This window comes from Sinohyriopsis cumingii, chromosome 2 (assembly GCF_028554795.1).
Source record: "Sinohyriopsis cumingii isolate HCF-2022 chromosome 2, ASM2855479v2, whole genome shotgun sequence".
Lineage (NCBI taxonomy): Eukaryota > Metazoa > Mollusca > Bivalvia > Unionida > Unionidae > Sinohyriopsis > Sinohyriopsis cumingii.
The window spans coordinates 29870919-29892203 of NC_142962.1; the positions used below are offsets into that span (position 1 = coordinate 29870919).

At 33.8% G+C, this 21285-nt stretch overlaps 1 protein-coding gene and 1 long non-coding RNA gene across 2 annotated transcripts in view; one reads left to right on the top strand and one right to left on the bottom strand.

Annotated features, from left to right (window-relative positions):
- Window positions 1-21285, bottom strand: part of LOC149804545 (uncharacterized) — a 91470-nt gene that overhangs the window by 61012 nt on the left and 9173 nt on the right. Inside the window, exons 3-4 of the mRNA XM_089933073.1 lie at window positions 14915-15143; window positions 1316-1630 (exon numbers count right to left, since the gene is read on the bottom strand). Coding sequence (XP_089789199.1) covers window positions 1316-1630; window positions 14915-15143 — 544 coding nt within the window. The remainder of the gene's footprint in view (window positions 1-1315; window positions 1631-14914; window positions 15144-21285) is intronic.
- LOC149804546 (uncharacterized) lies at window positions 17167-20678 on the top strand. Its single transcript, XR_016413954.1, has 3 exons — window positions 17167-17641; window positions 18282-18425; window positions 20205-20678. It is a non-coding gene; the product is annotated as an uncharacterized LOC149804546 (long non-coding RNA).

A 21285-nucleotide genomic window follows, 5' to 3' on the forward strand; every position in this document is an offset into this window, starting at 1 on the left:
GTACTGTTGCAAGGGCGCTATGCAGATTGTACATGGCTAAAAAGACTGTTTGAATTCAGATGAGATACAAGCTGAGATAGAACAACCTTTTCTAAGATTTTTTATATGAATGGGAGATTAGAAACTGGGCAGTAGTTCTTTATATCGTTATGGTCAAGTGTTGGTTTCTTCAGCAGAGGCTTTACAATGGCGGTTCTGAAGAATGATGGGAATTCCATGGATGATGTTGTTGTTGTTGTTGTAGGGTTTAACACCATTTTTCAGCACAAGATAGGCTATACATGGCGGCCAGTATTAATGGTGGAGGAAGAACCCAGGAAATCCCTGGAAAGAACCACCAACCCTCGAGAAGCTACTGGCAAGCTTTCTCACATACCCACATTGGCCGAATCCGAGACTCGAACCTACGCAGACAGAGGTGAGATGGCAGTGATCCATAATGGAGAGCGCTTTAGACCACTCGGCCACTCGGGGCCCCTTCCATGGATGAGAGAGAGGTATTAATAACATCAGTTACTGAAGGCAATACTGGATCTAAGCACTCAAGAAGCAGTGATGTTGGAATTGGATCAAGTTCACATGACTTTGGTGCACTCTTCATCAAGACTGTTCATCCTAAATCCATAGAGACTGGTTCAAATGCTGCCAATGGCTGCCCTGAAATTCTGTATCCTAACTGTATGGTGATGACGAGTCAATTGAAATTGTGTTGTCAAGCTTATCTCTAATGGTTTGGACTTTGTCATGGAAGAAATACGCAAATAGGTCCGGAAGGTCGACTATAGAGAAGGTAGTTGGAAGTGTTGTACATTTGTTCCTTGACATTAGCTTGTTAGTAATCTCGAAGAGCTCTTTGCAGCTGGAACTTTCCATGATCTTAGTACTGTAGTGGGCTGATTTTGCTGCATGGACTATGTTTGTGACGTTCTTCTTAGCGGCTTCATAGATGACTAGGATGTGGGTAATAAGTCTGCTTCCAGAACATTCAAATAAGGCTAGACCTTGAACTCAAATATCAGTAAACAACTTTATGCTGAACCAAGGAAATAACTGACAAATAATGACAAAAAAACTTTAATATAAATGTTTACCCTCATAATAATGACAGTTAACAGACATTAAACAAAAGTCAAGTACAATTCACACAAATTTTTAATGTAATCAGGAAAAAACAATGCCCGCATTTATGCATATACCTGTCGAATATGGATGGTCAGATAAGCAGATGTAAAAACATAATGACATGGGTTTACAGTACATAACTCTTGCATGAATAATGGTGGGAAAACAACCAAAACTACTCTAAAACACTTACTTGACAACCTTTCTTGACCACCAGGGCATGGATGAAAGTAGCATGTGGCATGGTCCCATTCAACACACTTGCCTCTACGTTCCCAATTTGTAAGAACATAACCGTTCCTGGCATCACACCGGCAATATGCATCCTGGATGTTATGCAATCCTGTGTCCGTGTCACATTCAATTTTATGTCCTTCTTCCTCACATGTATGCTTCTGAAAACACTCTGGTGCCTCATCAGACCAAGTATCAGCAGGCTGATAAAATCCTGTTTGACACAATTCACAAGATAGAGCTCTTTTTCTTGTGTCATATACAGATATAGTGCCTGTTAAAAAAAAGTACAATATTTAGAAGTCATTTAAAAATGAAACAGAAACAAGATTCCTAAGGAGACCTGAGTTTCCTCATCTGGCTAACATTAGCCTAAAATATCACTTGACCTGGTAATCTACTTTCATTAAAATTTTCAAGACCTTTTTTAATTTCTTTCTTTAAAGGAACCATTTACAGGTCTTGATATATGTTCATTATAAGCAGAACTATTGTATAGCTCTTACAAATCTGCTCTAGATAAACACAGTTCGAAATATGATTTTGGAAGATCTTCATACAATTACAATGGCTTAATCTGCTAACATCCATCCACCATCCAAATATAAAAGCAGCCAGTCAAATAGTCTGGTTTATTAATATACTTTCTGTAACATTTCTGCAAATTGTATTTGCTGGTTACAAGTAAAAATGGCTCTAAGTTGTTTTTTTTAATAAGTTACTGCAATGCTTGATCACCATCATGTTTACAAAAATTACAGAATTTTATACCAAGAAGATGTCCACAAAATTTGGATAAATGTATATTATGGAGGAAATCATTGAGGTTTTGAGGTTTCAGGTTTTCTATTGTTATGTATATTTGATTTAATTTAACTCTTTGATTGTTAGTTTAAATTTTTTTATTCCATTACATGTTATAGCAATGGAATTTTGTTTACTGTAATTTGACATTCTCCATAAATTAGTTTGACCTGACTTTTTTCGTAATCACCTATTATTAGAACTTTGTATCTTAATGCTGACCTAGTTCCTGACCTTGATACAGAATTAGTAAGAGTTGAAGAAAACAACTTCTTTTTTTAATTTTTTTTATTCATTATTAGTGTGATTTATAGGGTGAAATTGAGGATGTAAAGCTTCTATCTTGTTCTAGAAAGTGATCATGTTACCCTCATACGGGAATCTGTTTTGCATCTTAAATTAGTTATAACCTTTTTCTATAGCGAATTTAGTCAGTTGGGCTTTTAAACACTTCCACGTCAAGGTGGTGTTTTTTCTTTTGTGACCAGTTGGAGTTAAATTTTAATTTTTCTTCAAATTATTTGGATTCTAAGAGATTAATTCTTTTTCCTGGAAATATTTAAATGCTCATACAAAATTCTTGGACAAAGACATTTACTGAAATTTTATTCGGAATTCAAACACTGGAATATTATTTTCTGTGCTTCAACAAAGAACTAGATACATCAGTACTATACTGGCTATAGCATACGTCATCACCTTCCATTTTGGATTTTGCCCAGACTCGAACTCAAATTCATTAGAACAATTTATTACTAGGACTTCTAATTTTTAATTCTTGGATTATTTTGGATTTGATTCTTAAAACCATAAGTTCTTTTGTTTTGTTTTACCTTGTTTTTCTAGGGAAATAAATTATTTTTTAAATTTTACAAAGCTTATGAGAGCTTAAACACGTAACTCTATGCTTTGTTATGGCAGCCTATTAGTAGATTGTGGATTGGCACCATGTGTACAAAACAGAATGGTCTTCAGCAGTATGCTTTCATTCATATTTGGTCTTATTCCATCAAGTTATTTTTGAAGAAAATCATTTTGGAGGCTTTCCTATTTTTAGTAACAGTGGCCATATTGGTCAGAAGATCTGCATCATCTGCATGCAACTGAACAAGTCTGGAGCAGTTTCTGGAACAATCTGCCCACTAACATCAAGGCATTAACAAGTCCTGAGCAGTTTTCTGGAACAGTCTGCACACTAACATCGAGACATTAACAAGTCTGGAACAGTTTTCTCGAACAGTCTGCCCATTAACGTCAAGGCATTAACATGTCTTGAGACTTTGAAAATCTACCAATGTGATGAAAGAACAATTAGATGGTTTACTTCATACTTAAGTGAGAGAACACAACATGTTTACATAAATAATGTTCTGTCTGAACCTGGAACAATTAGATATGGAGTATCACGAGGCTCAATTCTAGGTTTCTCATGGGTCGGCGGTTCTTCCCAGGGTTTTCCTGGGTTCTTCCTCCACCATTAATACTGATCGCCATGTATAGTCTATCATGTGCTGAATAATGGCGTTAAACCCCACAACAACAACAACAACAACAACAACAACAATAATTCAAGGTCCATTACTATTTATTTTATTTATTAATGACCTACCACTTTTACTAAGGGACTCAATATCATCTACAGATCTCTATGCAGATGACACAACATTGTCAGACATCCAAAACACAAAGCATGAACTCTAAATTTCTTCACAGAATGCCCTAAACAAACTGGAAAACTGGTGCACATGCAATGGCGTGGTGGTAAATACTGGTAAAACTAAAATATTAATTATCTCAACATGGCAAAAAAGGACAGGCTCATGCTTTGTGTTTTGGATCTTTGGATCACTGGCTCTTTTAACTTTGTGGTAATGTTGATGAAAAAATCATTGAAAACATTTGCAATGTCAGTTTCATCAGTGACTATGGTGTCATTTACCAGAAGTGAGTGAATTTTATTTGTCTGTTTTTTGTGCGTTCCTCCAGTGAGTTCATTGAAGACTTTCCAAATGAAGTTTGTGTTGCTCTTTTTGTTTTCAAGCAATGATTGATAATAAGTTTTTTTTAGCTTTTTTGATCATACTTGTTATTTTATTTCTCCATACTTTATATTGTGCATGGTTTTCCATAGCCTTGAATTTGTCTCGTGTTTTCATAGCATCTAGGATTTCAGTAGTAAGCCAATTCGGTTGAATATCAGTCTTTACTCGATGTACTTTCAGTGGTGCATGCTTAGATACTACATCCATAAATAAGTCAGTCCACACCCTCATGGCTTCATCTATGTCACCCAAATTTTGGATCATACTCCATGGAACTTTATATAGGTCACTGAGAAATTGTTCTTCATTAAAAGTTTTGAACGATCTGTAAGTGATCGTTTTATGTGTATTTTTCTTATTTTTCTTGCATTTAACCTTTCTTGTCAAAAAAGTAGGATAGTGGTCACTAAGACCAATATTCAGTACATTAACACAAGCCACATTGTCTGGTAGGTTAGTATAAATGTGATCAATAAGAGTGCTTGATTTTTCTGTTACCCTTGTAGGCTCATTTACCAGCTGGTCTAGGTCTAATGATTCAATAAATTCCATCCAGTTGTTCCTTATCTGAGTATTGAGAAGGTCCTTATTTATATCCCCGAGTATATATGTTTCTTTCTCCTTTGCTAGAACATTTTCTATTTGTTTCAAAAAGTTATCATTCCAAAATGCTTTGGAGGAAGGTGGTCTATAAATGAAACCAGCTAGGAAAGATTTTGCATTATTTTGAAAAATTTCCTCCCAGATACTCTCAATTTCATGTGACTCCAAGTCAAGTCACCTTTTTACATTTACATCTTCCCTAATGTATACAACAAGACCCCCCCCAGCTGTTTCTCAGTCCCTACGAAATGGTTTATTGTAGCCTTGACAGTGAAATAGATCATCATTGTGGTTAGCATTTAATTTGGTTTCAGTGAGTCCTAAAACATGTATATTATTTTCCATGGAAGACAACATTAACTTAATCTGGTCTATCTTTCCCACTATACCTTGTACATTTAAGTGACCTATGTTAAAACCTTTTGTATTTAGTTTCATATCAATTACATGTATGTCATCATGCAATGGGGTACTCACTGAGATTGTCTCCATACTACTTTTATCATTCTGACATCCTATTTCTATATTTAAATGTTCATATATATTAGCATCTTCAAAGTCACATACAAACCCTAAAAATCCATTTACATTTGCATCTACAATAGTGTCCATTGAATAGTTAGAGTCAAGAGTCCCACTGGGTACATTTAGTTTTATTGTAAATGAAGCGTTGGTATACACTGATGGACAAAGTCTTTGTTTGTGTCCATATTTATGGCACCTAAAACACTCAATCTGTTTGCCATGATGGCATACCTGTGTCATGTGCCCAGTTTCTCCACAGTTGAGACAACACTCTTCATTAAAGTACTTGAAAATAGGGGCATACATGTTAATATTTCTCAGTAACTGAGAGGTTCCTTTTCTGCTTAAATGAATTTTGTCTCTGTGGTAGAGACTAAGGTTGGCATCCTGATTCTGAATGAAGAAAGATTTGTATTGTGGAATGTACTGTAGGTTGAAATCTTCACATAAGTCAATTATCAGATCATTTATTTCTTTGGCCTTGGTGTCTACACGAGGAGGTAGTCCCGATATCATTAATTTACATGTATTTGGGCTGCAATATCTAACAGCATACAATAAACTTTCAAAATCTGTTTTGAGTTGATTTAGTGACCTTCCCTCACAGGGACTCTGGATTCTATTTCAGACACATATCTTGGAGGTAGGGGTGCTGAAATTGGTGTTTCAGTTGTGTGAACTACTTGTGTTGATTCTGACACATTTGTCTGAGCACTGGGAAATGCAGTTGTTGGTGAAGGTAACAGACTTGTTTGAACTGCGGGCCATGGATGTACACGTATTGATGTTGCAGGTGTGTCACATGACTGAGAGGGGGATACTGTTGTCTGCAATGCAGGATTACTTTGGGCATCAGTTTTTATTTGCATGGTCATTTTACATTTTCTTTTGGCTGGTACTGGGATTGTCTGTGTCTGAGCATCTGATACTGTTGATATTTGCGAGTCTGTCTGAATTGCTGTTTCACATGAGGTTACTTGCTCATTAACCTTTCCCTGTGCTGATTTAATAGCATGTAACTGTAGTTTTAATTCTTCAATTTGGGTCTCCAATTTCCTAATTGTTTTTTGATGTACACACATGAAGAAATCATTAATTTTTTTTTTTTTTTTTTTTTTATTAACCCCGTAATAGGTTGACCAATGGGTCGGGGAACCATCCCAGGGTCACCTTACAATCAAACATTTCTGGTTATCAGACAATCTAGGGATAATAAATATAATCTACAGAGAAAGTAAAAAAGAAAAACACACACACACACACACGCATATACACATGCATATGGCACACAATCTAGGTGACATGGCTTTTGTGATATTACAGTATTTTGTTCCTGTTTACCCTCAAGTCAGAGACAAGTTAAATGTTCATTGTTGAGGTCCATTTTTGAAGAAATTGGTCCTCTTTTTTTATTTACCTTAGCAGTGTATTTTTCAATGTTCTTATACATTGCAACTATTTGCTTAAAAGCAAAAACAGAAGGATTTTTCATATTGAATCTGCAAGTATAAATATAATATTTTGCCAAAATAAGCAGAAAATTACCCAAACTGTCCAGTTGTTCACTTTATAAAAATGTTTCTTTTTTGGACAGATCTACAATATTTGGGCAAAAAGGTGCAAAAACTTCAATAAAACGGTACCAAAATTGTGAAGTAATACTGCAGTCATAAAAGAGATGCTCAATACTTTCAGTTTCACTCTTACAGAAAGTACATTTGTTGTCATCAAATATGTTAATTCTTTTAAGAAAATCATTAGTAGCGATTATTCTATGGATTAATTTAAAGTTAAAAGAGATCAACTTGGTATCCTTGGTACAGCATTTTGCCCGGCTATATATATCAGACCACTCCTCACTACTTATATTTTTATTAAATACTTGCATCCAAGTTTCTTGCTTCGCAGTGTGTTGCCTTTTAGCTTCCTGTAAAAGATCTTTGTAAACAAACTTGAATGAATCTTGTTTTCGCAAGTTCGTTATTTTATCCTCCTGCTTATCAAAATTATTATGTACTAGGTGGTTTTTTATGGCATCTTTCCATGCTTTAGGAATTCTGGATATTAAGGAGAAGTATTTCAAGAAATCATCGCTTCCAGTTTTTTGTTTTATTATCTCAAAAGGTATTAAATTACCGTGAATATCTACTAGATCGTTCAGAATTTCAAAACCAGCTTCTGTCCAGGATTTGTATTGATAGATCATTTTAGGGGGAACAAAATTTAAAATACTCATGGATAGATACTCGTTAGGACTTTGCCATCACTGCTGTGGTCATGATTTATGGAGCGTGTAATTGCCTGACACTCTGGAGGGGTGTTAATTTTATTGCCTGAGTCATTTAGGTCAAAGACTTTAGGAACTGTTTCATGTTTGGTACTACATCTAGTTACTGGTGTAGATGTCAGCATATAAATGCCTTTAGCATGGGTATTCTCATCCTGTCTACATTTACAGATAATATGATCTAACCATGTGAGACTGTTCACCCCATGTATATGTAAGACACATGTTGTTTTATACAATGTAGCTGTCACAGTGTTTTTCTCTTGTGTTCTGTAGATAATACCATTTTGTACATTTGAACTGCACGAAGTCATGCAAGGTTCTGAATCCAATATCTGTTTTACAAACTCAAACTTTTGTGGATCTATATTCACAGTGATACTGTATTTATTATGTTTGACCCTCAAGAATTCTGGAGTGTCAGCCATAATGGATAACTCCAAATCATCATCTGCACCATTGTTTTCATTTTTATTCTGAACACGACTTTCCTGCATGGGATTATCTGTGTGGCTCTGATCTTCAGGTATATCAGACATACTAAAGCCAGAGAATGACGCAGAAAAGGCTGAGCTGAGTGTGTTGAGTAAGGAACCTACAAGGCTGGTATTTAAATATGTTTCCATGATTCTGATATTTTCAGCTTGCTCATAGCAGTGATAGCAAAAGTATATCAGATCCTTATTTATGACTAGCACATATCCATAAACTTTTGAATGAAACTTGCATAATGTGTTTGAGTTGGTATCAACTGAAGTTCAGATATGGTAGATGTAGTTCAATTTCAAGTATATCCACTTCAGTAGCCATCTTGGATAGCCAAAAATCCTTTGTTCTAAACCAATAGTGATGAACTATGTCTGACATGGAAGGATAAAAATTTGCAAATAGTCTGTCATGATAGACTACTTGGTGTTCTGGCTGATAATAACCTATCATGGACTGAACATATCAAACATATCAGTAAAAAAGTCAATTCAAGTGTATGGCTTCTCAGTAGGATAAGACATTTTGTCCCTGAAAGGCACAGAAAATTATTTTATAACAGTTACATACAACCCTATTTGGACTACTGTAGTACAGTATGGGGTAATTCAAATGATAAAAACATTGCAAAGCTGGCACATCTTCAAAAAAGAGCATTAGGGCTAATATCAATCCAGAAAGAAAGCAAGAAAAATTAACTGCTGAGTTAAAAATATTACCTATTAAAGACCAAATCTGTTTGAGAAAAGCCAAATTAATGTACAGGATATCCCATAATAGTGCTCCTGAATATTTACAATCACTATTCCAGTATAGGCTACCTGGTAATACTCCCCACCTGCAATCCATGTCTACCAAACAGTATAAAATTCCCAAACCAAATAAGGAGTTATTTAAAAAAAGTTTCCAATACTCTGGAACTCTGCTCTGGAATAGTATGCCCACTCTATTTCCTTCTTCCAAACCTAATATATCCAGTGGCTTCAGAGATGCAGCTAAAATAAATAAATTCCTTTGTATGAGGGCCTCAAGGTAGAATTAGTTCTTAGCTAATTGTGTTACCCACTTTAAATAAGGTCATTATTATTATTATTACTAAAGGTAAATTACAATTAAATGCTAAGGGATGGTCTGATTCATACACAATATGTACATTTACTCATATTGCTAGTATCATTCATGCATGTTGGATTAACTTTCTTGTTTGTAAAAATGGTCTCAAGGGAGAACTGTCTTGTACTACTGAGTAACCTTCTATAAATATGATGTATTATAAGTGACCCGCAATCGTTAACAAAACAAGAAACACCCCTACACCCCATATTTTTCACATATGCAGTTTGGGGAAATCAAGTTTGGAGAACTCCAGACGATGACTGGGGGCCCAAAATCATGTTTATCTTATGACAAGCTGTGAAATGGCAATTTTTCACAACTTCGACACATTTTTTTTAAAAGTTGGATTAGTCTACTTATGACTGAAAAATTGCTAAAGCAACATTAAAAATCCAAATGACACACAGTCTACTTATACTGGAATTAAGGTCCCTATCTGGTGACCCATAGAAAATTCTGTCTGCAAAAATACAAAGAGATGCCAAGCCCTACCAACATAAAAGAAGGAATGTGAGCTTTGATATACAAGAGTCGGTGAGTAAGTTTTTGAAAGCTATTCTATTTTTAGTAATAGCAACCACATTTAATGCCAGACTGTCATCATTTGTATAAACTTGAAAGCCCTTCATATCAGGATGATTTCTTCAGATTTGATCAAATTCTGTCAAATGGTTTTTGTAAAGTTATTTGAAGCATTTCTATTTTTAGTAATGGCAGCCATACTAGATGGCAAACTGGCATCATTTGTACAAAACAATATGAAAGCTGTTCATGGCAGAATGTTATGTCTGATTTGATCAAATTATGTGAAGCAGATTTTGAGACTGGAGTATTATTGCATGATATGTTCATATTGTGACCTTTACCTTAATAATGACCCTGAGCTTTCAACTAGGAACTTGTCTACTGTACGATAAGGTGTGGATTTAACTAAAGTTTCATCAAAATAGCTATAGGGGTTAAAATATAACAGGCCAGATAAGGAAACTTCCCTCTGACTTCATTTATCTCTTCCAGGCCATTATCTCTTGCTGTGACACTGACCTTGGGGGAAAGGAGTGTGATTGTAAACACATGTCAAAGCCTCAAGTCAAGATATATAACAAGTGAAAGTTTCATTACAACATCTCTAATGATTCAAAAGTTATACCCAAACATGGATAGAGGTCAATGATTTTTATTTTTCTGTTCAAATTTTGTTGAGGTTTTTGTGAACAGTCAAAAAAAAATTATTTTTCAGTAATAGCAGTCATATCTGAAATGGATCAACATCATTTAAATGTTCTGAAATAAATTCAGGCAAGGATGCTGTCAAATTTGATAAAATTATGTTGATTGGTTTTTAAGAACCTGTCTGATGGTTTTTCGATCTGTAGTAATGGTGGGCATATTTCATGATGGATCAGCATCCACTGAACAAATCTGAAAGGCCTTGATACCAAAATACATCCTGTTGAAGTTGTATGCAAAATGGGTCAACTGGCTTCCACAAAGTTGTAAACAGCAACTGTGAACAGACAATGCATGATGGACAGACCTCAATAAGACCATATCATATGTTCACATGCCTTATAGGACATGAGTAAAAACAAAAAGGAAACCTTACAATTTTTATTAGTGAACCATACCAATTCAAACTGGATTTTTGGTTGAAAAGTGCTTCCCAGTCTTCTTGTTTTGATAAAGGTTATGCCATCATATTTAGTTGAGATTTAGTCTCTAATTATACAAAAGTACATGTTTTTCTTACATTATGTGCATATAGTCATTATGTGTAGGTCTTTACCTATCTGAATAAAAACTAAAAGCATTAACTTGTACAAATTTACGTGTGCATCTATCAGTCATCTGATATGCATTCTTAACAATAATTATTATAGAAATTGTCCACTTTATAAAGGATGAATTTTTTATGTATGACACTATGTGATTCATGCTAATAATGTATGACACTATGTGATTCATGCTAATAATGTATGACACTATGTGATTCATGTTAATAATGTATGACACTATGTGATTCATGCTAATAATGTATGACACTATGCGATTCATGCTAATAATGTATGACACTATGTGATTCATGCTAATAATGTATAACACTATGTGATTCATGCTAATAATGTATGACACTGTGATTTATGTTAATAATGTATGACACTATGCGATTCATGCTAATAATGTATGACAGTATGTGATTCATGTTAATAATGTATGACACTATGTGATTCATGTTAATAATGTATGACACTATATGATTTATGCTAATAATGTATGACACTATTTGATTCATGCTACCAGCATATAGACAATCTAACAAAGTGCTACACTGAACTGCACAAGGTCACTCATCTTGCATTTAAATGTGTCAGAGGAAAAATGTCCTAGTCCATAAACCTAATGCAAGTAAACATACATGTTATGAAATAAAAAGCACAGGCTCATATACATATAAAAGTAGCCACACCAATTTGGTACTCTTAGTTTGGTCTTCTACCCTATGGGCCAGTTATACTGTTCACATAATAACATGTCCAAATCTGTTTATACATCTGTCTAGGATCTTACTTAAGTAGGCTAGAACTTTTTTTGATACATAAACAGGGTCTTTATATCACTTATCTAAATTTTAAATTAAATGTAGTGGAAAAACATAGATTTTTGCACAATTTTATAAAATATCAAGGAGCTCCTGGTGGCCAAGTGGTCTAAAGCACTTTCCTTTACCGATCACTTCTGTCCACATGGGTTTGAGTCTAGGACTTGGACAGTGAGGTCATGTAAAAAAGCTTGCCAGTAGCTTCCAGTGGGTTGGTAGTTCTTTGAGTTCATCCTCCACCAGTTATACTGCCTGCCACGTATAGCCTATCTTGCACTGTAAAATGGCATTAAACTCAAAACAACAATGACAGCAACAACAACAAATTCAATTCTGAGAAGTGAAACATTCTCAGAAGTATCTGATTCTTCTATCACATAATTCACTAAAAACAATAAAAAGGGAAACTAAATAATCACATAATTCACTAAAAACAATAAAAAGGGAAACTAAATAATCCACATAATTCACTAAAAACAATAAAAAGGGAAACTAAATAATCACATAATTCACTAAAAACAATAAAAAGGGAAACTAAATAATCACATAATTCACTAAAAACAATAAAAAGGGAAACTAAATAATCACATAATTCACTAAAAACAATAAAAAGGGAAACTAAATAATCACATAATTCACTAAAAACAATAAAAAGGGAAACTAAATAATCACATAATTCACTAAAAACAATAAAAAGGGAAACTAAATAATCACATAATTCACTAAAAACAATAAAAAGGGAAACTAAATAATCACATAATTCACTAAAAACAATAAAAAGGGAAACTAAATAATCACATAATTCACTAAAAACAATAAAAAGGGAAACTAAATAATCACATAATACACTAATTACAATAAAAAGGGAAACTAAATTACCTTTCGTTCATTCTATCATATAATTCAATAATTACAATAAAAAGGGAAACAAAACCACATTTCACTCATTCATCATATAATACACTAATCACTGGCACAGTGTATACTAGCAGTACTAATCAAGAAATAAAAATCATTGAAAGACAACATTTTACCTGCTAATGAAAGTTACCGTACTTGCTTACTTATAAATCTCCAATTCCGTAAATATTGTAAATGCCAGTTTTGTAATAAACAACCTACAATAGAACATACTGTGTCTACTGTGATCTAAAATAAGATTGTCTTACTCTAATGGCAAATGATGCAATCTCTGTATGGGGAATTCTGTTTTGTATAACTTTTTGTACATGATTATATCTGTTTTGTGTATCACTTTTGCATTGGATCTATAAATAGATGCTTACAACCATTCATAATAAATATTTACAACAAACCTGTTATGAGTTTCGTATTATTTCCCATTGGATGTGTCAGTCAAGTGGGTTCTTCTATATCATAGGTTATTGCAAAATATCACATACTAAGTAGGAGAAAACTATGTTTTTGCCCCACATGTATGTACAGAAGGAGAAACTAAGCAAATAATTCATTCCTATTTTGGATTCATATTTCGTAATTTGGATTCTTATTTTATATGTTCTTGTGTTAATATCAGTCTGCAGATGTTTTAATTGTTGTGTTTAGACAATCGGAGAGGAAATATTTTTTAGGATTATTCACTGGAATTACAAAATGCTCACTGACTAAAATATTAGTCTGAGACTATTCTCAATTATTCAAAGGTGTTCTGGACAATGCCATTGTGATATGTACATTTGAGGAAATGAAATTCATTCAGAACATTCAATTCTTTTGGACTTGAATAGAAATCTTCTAGGTTTATTTTGGATTTAATTCATAATACTGTAAGTTCCTATTAAATTTTCATTTTATAACTTTGATTATTAAATTATTTGTTAAGTTTTACAAAACTTTTTGCTTTAAGTTTTTCTGTTACTTCATTTATAACCACAGAATCTTAAAAGAGGGCCCAAACAGTGTACAAAATGAAGTCGAGGACAGTACAGAGCAGAAAACTTAAAATTAAGTTTTAAAGCATTAAATAATCACAATCATGATGAGAAAATACAATTAAATACTAAGTTTCTAAGAGGTAATAGAAACACCTGAAACCACATTTCCTCCTCAATACCTGAATTTTAAGCAAAGTTTAAAGCAAAGTCAACCATGCTGACCCTACTTTTCAATCATCAGATGCTTGCAATTAATAAACTCCTTGGACTTTGGACTCTACTCTAACATATGTTGCATTTGTCAAAAGGTACCTGCTCTTGTAAAGATTATTTTGAGAGTTTCATTATTAGCAACAACAAAAAATCTTTGCAATTTCAAACTCTACATTTAGGTATATGGATGACAGCTACTTAAACATATTTTATGGACATGATATCAACAGAATAAATCCTGTGCATTCTAAAGGCAGCTGTGATGTTTTCTAGAAACATCACTCTTCCATTTTCACTCCCCTAGTTCCCTTTTTGTTAAGTAGTTGTTGTTGTTTTGGGTTTAATGCCATTTCTCAGCACAAGATAGACTTTACAAGGCAGCCAGTATAACTGTGGTAAAAGAACCCAAGATCCCCACTGCTAAGAACCACCAATCCAAGAGAACCTACTGGCAAGCTTTTATTAAGAATTTATTACTAATTACATATTCAATACAGGTGTTATTAAAATGTTGTAATTAATATTGGTAATTAATATGGATTACAAGTATATTTTCTTATCATCAATTATATAAAGAGACTGAGTGATACATGATTGCAATGTCATGGTTTCAATATAACATAATATTATTCTGTACCATAATAATGGCAATGAGCGATATGTGAGCAAGGTCAAACAGGTGTTTATGCATGCATCACTGCAAAAACTGTCATCAAGTCAATGACCTTATTCGGCAAGCAAGACATGATTCAGCTCAAGGTAGACGTAATTTTTATAGGAGATAATGGGAAAGTAGATCTTTGATATATTTTCTATTATTTTCTTATTTATTTCCAAAAATTTGTTATTAGTTAAGATCAAACACTGCTATGTAACAAAACTGCCTTTATAAACAACTTAAAGCTTGTGAAATCTATTTAGAAAGGAAATAGCCAATACCATGAGAATAGATGAAAAGAGTATACATTGAAAATGGAAACTAAATTACCTTTAACACATTTTAAGAGAGAAGCACATATATGAATAACTGTGAAAGGCTGGCCTGTTGTGTTGCGAATACAATGGTAACTTTTATCGCCAGAACAATTCGCCTGCATTTTAGCACACTTCCATGAAACACTGTCATGCACTGGACATCCTTGATCGAACTGATGATGACAAATGTTTTCAAAGTCAAGTTGTATTGGCTCCACGCTTAAAATGGATTGAATCCATGCCTGGAATAAGAAAACAACATTAGCATTATTTTGATAGGACTTTGTCAAATTTTCCCGTACAGAAAAATCTCACCAGTTCACATGAGCTGCTCATAAGCTGCACATGAGAACCTTGTTAGAAATGTATCCAAATTGGGTAGATTTTGCAGGCTCATGTGTGCAGTTTGTTAGATCTTGTGAGCCAAGGAAAAACTAACCTGATTCTCACGTGAGCAGATTTTGCTCACGTGAGAATCTAAATTTTCACATGAGAAAGTAGAACTTAGAAAATTTTCTTTCTCCATTACATACAACCATGTTTGAAAATAAGGCAGAGTTCTAATTTCTCACGTGAGTTATCACGTGAGAAACTTGGACTTTGATTCTGATTAAACACTTATTTCAAATTTATTCAAAGTTGGATTTTCTCATGTGAGTTATCACATGAGCAATTTGGACTTAAATATTTTGTGTAAATGTTGAATGTCAAGCATCTCCATTATTGTCAAATAGACATCATTTCTATTTTGCACTTGTTCATGTTGCTTTGTTGTATTTTTTAAATTTTAAAACATTTTCAACTTATTTTCTCACAGTGAGTTTTAATCTTATTTTGACCCAACAGGCTCCTTGTATTTGAACATATTAAGGTTCATTTCACTGTTCATAAAACGAAACAATTCAGAATTAAGGTCTCGTATAACCAGACTACCCATTAAACTTTAACAGCTGTCAAAGAATAGAGTTAATAACTTGCATACTGATTGTGGTTAATGTTTAATAAAGTAATCCGTAAAAAGGTGAAATGTTTCTCTCCCCAAAATACACAGTTTACAAATATAAAAAGGAAATAAAACTTTTGCCCTAAAATGAATCCTATGTTCCATAAACATATGATGCAACTCCTTTATTCACAAACTTCTAAAACCCCACTATAAAATTGTAAAACAAATACATAGCCACATATCTGGAAAAAAAATAAACACTGATGCACAGTCCTTTTGGCCTAATAAACTCTCATTTTCCAGAAAAATTGGAGAATTACATAAACTACGTCGTTTGCTTCCATGCCTAACATTCGCACAAATAGTCAATACAATCTTATACTTACTGAATTGTGTAATTCGGCTTAGGGGTCATCCATTTAGTACGTACGCAAAAATCTGGCAAAGCTTGACACACCCCCCCCCCCATGCATGCATACTTTTTTACGCACCCCCCCCCCCCCACCCCGCGTACATACGCTTGACGCACCCCTCCCCATATTCTATTAAACAGCCTATGTTTAATCCACGCAGAAACCATAAAGGATTAATAATATTAATGTGTTTAATAAAACATTGTCCACCGACGTTGAATGTCTGGCATCAAAGAAATACGCGGGGTAACATTAAACATTTTGTCTAGTGTCCGCCAAAATTCAAACGCCAACTGAACAGTCGAACAGGTTACGTATTAGACAAATTATTATCGAGGTTTCACCCCAACCCCGTTTCCTATGCATATGTACATTACCATTATAAAAAAAAAACATGTACTGTACATAAAATTTAATAAATCCGTAAGAAACTGCCTAATCCAGTCGTGTTTGTTTGTGTAGCTGTTTCGCACTGTTTTACATGTGTATATTCTTGGCAATGGAAAATTTTGCTTATTTGCAGCCTTTTAAATGTTCTGATCGTGTCATTTCAAATTTTATAAAAAAAAATTTCCTACTGAAATAATCACAAAACAAATCACTGACGTTTCCGTTAACTTTTCTGTGACCCAGGTTATAAGAGTACACGGTGGAAGAATCGGCTTGAGTGTCCTATGGGGCATGGCTCGGCACAAGCTACTGTAAAAACATCAAAATTAACTTGGTCTATATTAATTAACTTATTAATGATATGAATTCACGTATAGCTCAGTTTTTATGAAACATCAGATAATAAAATAGCATTTATTTGATATATAAAATATAACATTAAGAAATACCCGCGTACATGTGTACAAAAGAGTGTAAAACCAGGAGGGCTCGCATCGTTGCTTACAATTTAAATGTCAGTCATACAGTAGTATAAAATAATAAAAGTATTATTTTTATACTAAATGTATGACTGACTTTTATATTGTAATCAATGATACAAGCCCCTATGCGTACAACAACGTGTTTACTAATAATTTACCCTTTATAGCGCCTCAGATAAACTCAACAGATGCTGGATGTTGACCTACAGTGTACATGTAGAATAGCACTTTTAAACCGAACAGACAGAAATTTACGCGCGGGCCATGTTCTCTTAGAAAGGGCCACGCTGTTTATGAAGAAAGTTATTTAATATTCTCCTGCAACATGTTTGCTCTTAAAACATTCTGACAGCAAGAGTGTGGACATTATTAAAATATAGAAACCAACACCAACTTAAAGATGTCCACGTCGGTACTGATGTTAATGTCCAGTACGAAACGGAAGACGTCGACGTGCTGTTAGGGAAAATTCAAGGATTATGAAAGACTGGTTCTTTGCCGAGAAAGAGGTAAGTTACTTTTTCTCATTTATTTTTACAATTTTCGCATATAGAATGATCAAAGTGGATAGCCTGAATCATCGACATTATAAGCATAAGCATAAATTCGCATGGTCGTTTAAAATTGAGCCAAGGGTTTGTTTCAGATTTTACTTAAAGATAATAATTCAACCTCCTGTTTCTAAAAATGATATCTACACCACACTATCATCGAATATTTAAGCCTTCCACAATTCAACTGTGCGACCATGTCTGGCTCTTACCCCCACCCCCAATAATAATGCGGGCGCCTCAGTGATGAGCACTTGCGTTACCGATTGAAACAATATGTACAAACATAAATGTTCTTCTTATTATTTTATTGCTGATTGGGTGGATCAAGATAAGCATACACGATTGAGAACCAAATGCAGTAGCTTAATTCGTGATTTTATTCCTAAAAGACATTTGCCCTGTCTGTCAAATATTTTGATTGTTAAATTTAAAAGAGATTTAATTGGATAAGGATTACAGCTTTTCTTAATGCTTATATACACTTATAGACTAGGATTCTTTTGCCAACCAAATCGTTTTCTCATTTCAATGCATTCTTTCTGTTCTGCATAGATTAAAAAAAAGATCAATTATACTAATTTTTATCTTTTTACAGATTAAATTTCATGAAGGTCACAAAATTTAATGAACACAACAAAGTTAGCAATCATTTGAAAGAAGTGCAAAACACTACAGCAACAGGAAGAAGTCAGACAAAACTGCATTGCCATGCTAGAGGAAATTCCAACTCCAGTAAAGGGTATGTATAATACGCTTCAAATCTTTTGACATGATAACATATGCATTTCAGACTCTACAATTGGACCCCCAATACATTTTTTTTTAAAATATAAAAATTGGAAACCAGATTTTGAATTTCTTTATATATTGCAAATGTACATATTTTGGAAAAATGTATCCTAAAAGTTTTGGATAAATCTTCCAGAGGACTGTTCAAGAAATAGAGATGTCAGTTTTTTGGAAATTTCTAATGTGTACCCATCATTCCTAACGATTGGTTACCAGAGTATACAATCAAAAGGAAATTGTATTAAATGTGAAGCTGAACTGCTTTGTTGTAGGTTCACATGTTCCAACCCCAAAAAGAGCTGTAAGCATAATTATTACTAATATAAGTGGCAAAAATCATAATCTGAGCACAATGAGTATAAATGACATGCCATTATTACAGAAAACTGTATGAAAAATGTATATGCAGTTATAATTTTTGTCACAAATCAGCTGAACTCGTGTGGATTAGTAGTATGGATGAGAACAGACACAAAAGAAATTGATAAATTATTTGTGCATAACAGTCATTTCGACTAGTGTACATGTCTACAGTAACTTTTGCGAATTGTCATAAAGTCCATAAATGTTGATTGTTGTATTATCCTCAACCTGCCATGATTCATTCCATAACGACGGTCCAGTGCAACATGTTTTTAAGTTTAACAAAATCTCTTTTCTCTAACATTTTTCAGTTACATAACATCCATCAGTTGCATTGATACATCCCGGTTATTTTTGTTGTTGTTTTTTCTTCTTTTTTTAAAAATGATATCTGGTGCCATTTATTTTCTATTTAAGCTGGACTACTATGTGTGTAGTATCATAATAGAATGAATCTAGGGCAAATGGTTTCACATTCAAGAACCTGTCTGTTTTCTTGGAACTGTTTGATGTAAAATTCATGCAGAAGTTACAAATGCATTAATTTTTATTTGATTTTTTTCAAAACTGTTATTAAGTAGCAAACTTTTTTTATCTTTATATTTCAGTCTGTATAGTTGTCCATTTCATTCACTTTTTGTCCTAACATGGTGGTATAAGAAGTGCATGTTACAGTAGCCAAGTTAAACCAGACATTCATATTGTGCTTAATTTTATTTGACCCAGATAATGTCACCAGGATCTGAAAACAAGAGTGTTTTAAGTCATGAGAAAATTGGCACATGAACCATGGACAGGCATGAAGTTAGGATGGTCAGGCTTGAAATATCAGCGTTGAATCTTAAATAGGTCACTTGAGAAAGGATTGTATTATTATACAGACCACGTATAACAAGTAAATTGTAAGCAACCATATGAGCCTCTGTGAAGACTTTTTTTTTAACGGGTACCCAGTTGTTCCTTTTATTACCCAGATTATTATCTATGGGTGAATACCCGGGTACACATTGGCATCTTTATCCAGAAGTAGTCAAATTTGGAATATGCAACATGGCTTGCAGATATCTCATCAACAGTGCAGTTTATATGTTTGCTACTGAACTATGGTAATTCTATTGGTAGAGCTATTTAACTCATAGTCCAAAGGATGAATTTTCAGACTGGGTTGGCTGCGTAAGTGTGTCCTTGGGAAAACAGTTGGCTTCCATTTTCACAGTGTGATAAAGTGCCATCTAATCCAAACTACAATTATGTATTTTGCCTTTACCTTGTAAAACGAATCTTTAAAAATCAACCTTACATAATGTCTCAAATGCTGTGATCAGAAGAAAAAAAACTTCTACCAACATTTTCATTTCCATTTCAGGTTTCATTTTTCAACAGTTCAAAACTGAGCCTGCTAACTTAAATTCAGTGGTCAACAGGAAGTGCATTGATTCAAAGAGAACAATCTCCAAGTGAAAATATTGTTGCAGACTGGCAAATAATGAAATTCAGAAGCAGGAATGTCAATTACATGTTTTGTTTGCTTCAAATTTTCTGGAACAGTGAAGAATGGTCTTCATGTGAAGCAAATTTCCAGCAGTATCTTTCATTATGACCTTAAAGTGTTTAGAATAAATGTGATGTATTAATATAACAGGTACATTCATTCATACATACATACATACATACATACATACATACATACATATTCTAGTTGTCTTACCTTATTAAAAGATCACTAATTGAACTCGAATTATATGCTTATGATTACTAGATTTGAATATTGATCTTACTCTGTTTAATTCTTGTATTCAATAAAAACTAAATACTATAGTTGTTTTTTGTTGTTTTTGCTCATGTGAGCAAGATGCTGCTCACGTGAGCAAAATCTTGCTCACATGAGCGAGGTGTGGCTCACATGAGCAGATCTTGCTCACGTGAGCGAGGTGTGGCTTATGTGAGTGAGGTGTGGCTCATGTGAGCGAGGTGTGGCTCACATGAGCAAGATATTGCTCTTGTTAACAATTCCTGCACATGTGATTTTCTTATTAGAATCTATTTGCTCATGTGAGTTCTACCTAATTTGCATGTTAAATTGCACATGAGACTAACCTGAGTTAGATCTCACGTGAGAATCTCGTGTGCAGAAGGGTAGGCAGTTTTGGTGTGGGTTATAATGAAAACATGTTTTATTATGTAGCTGTGACAATTTACATGCACCATTACCTCACATGTTTGCTGGGGGTCAGATGGTGTGGTAAATAGCAAGTGATATTATTGTGAGCCAAATGTTTATATAGTAAAAAGGTAATTTTCATACAATTAATGTATTAGTAATCTAACAAGTCAATCTCTACATGGCGTAATGAAGACACATGCCTGATCAATGGTTACAGCTCATGGAACATTTAACTTTTTTCCCACTCACAATTCTCTATTGCTGTTGCTATGAAACTTCCTAA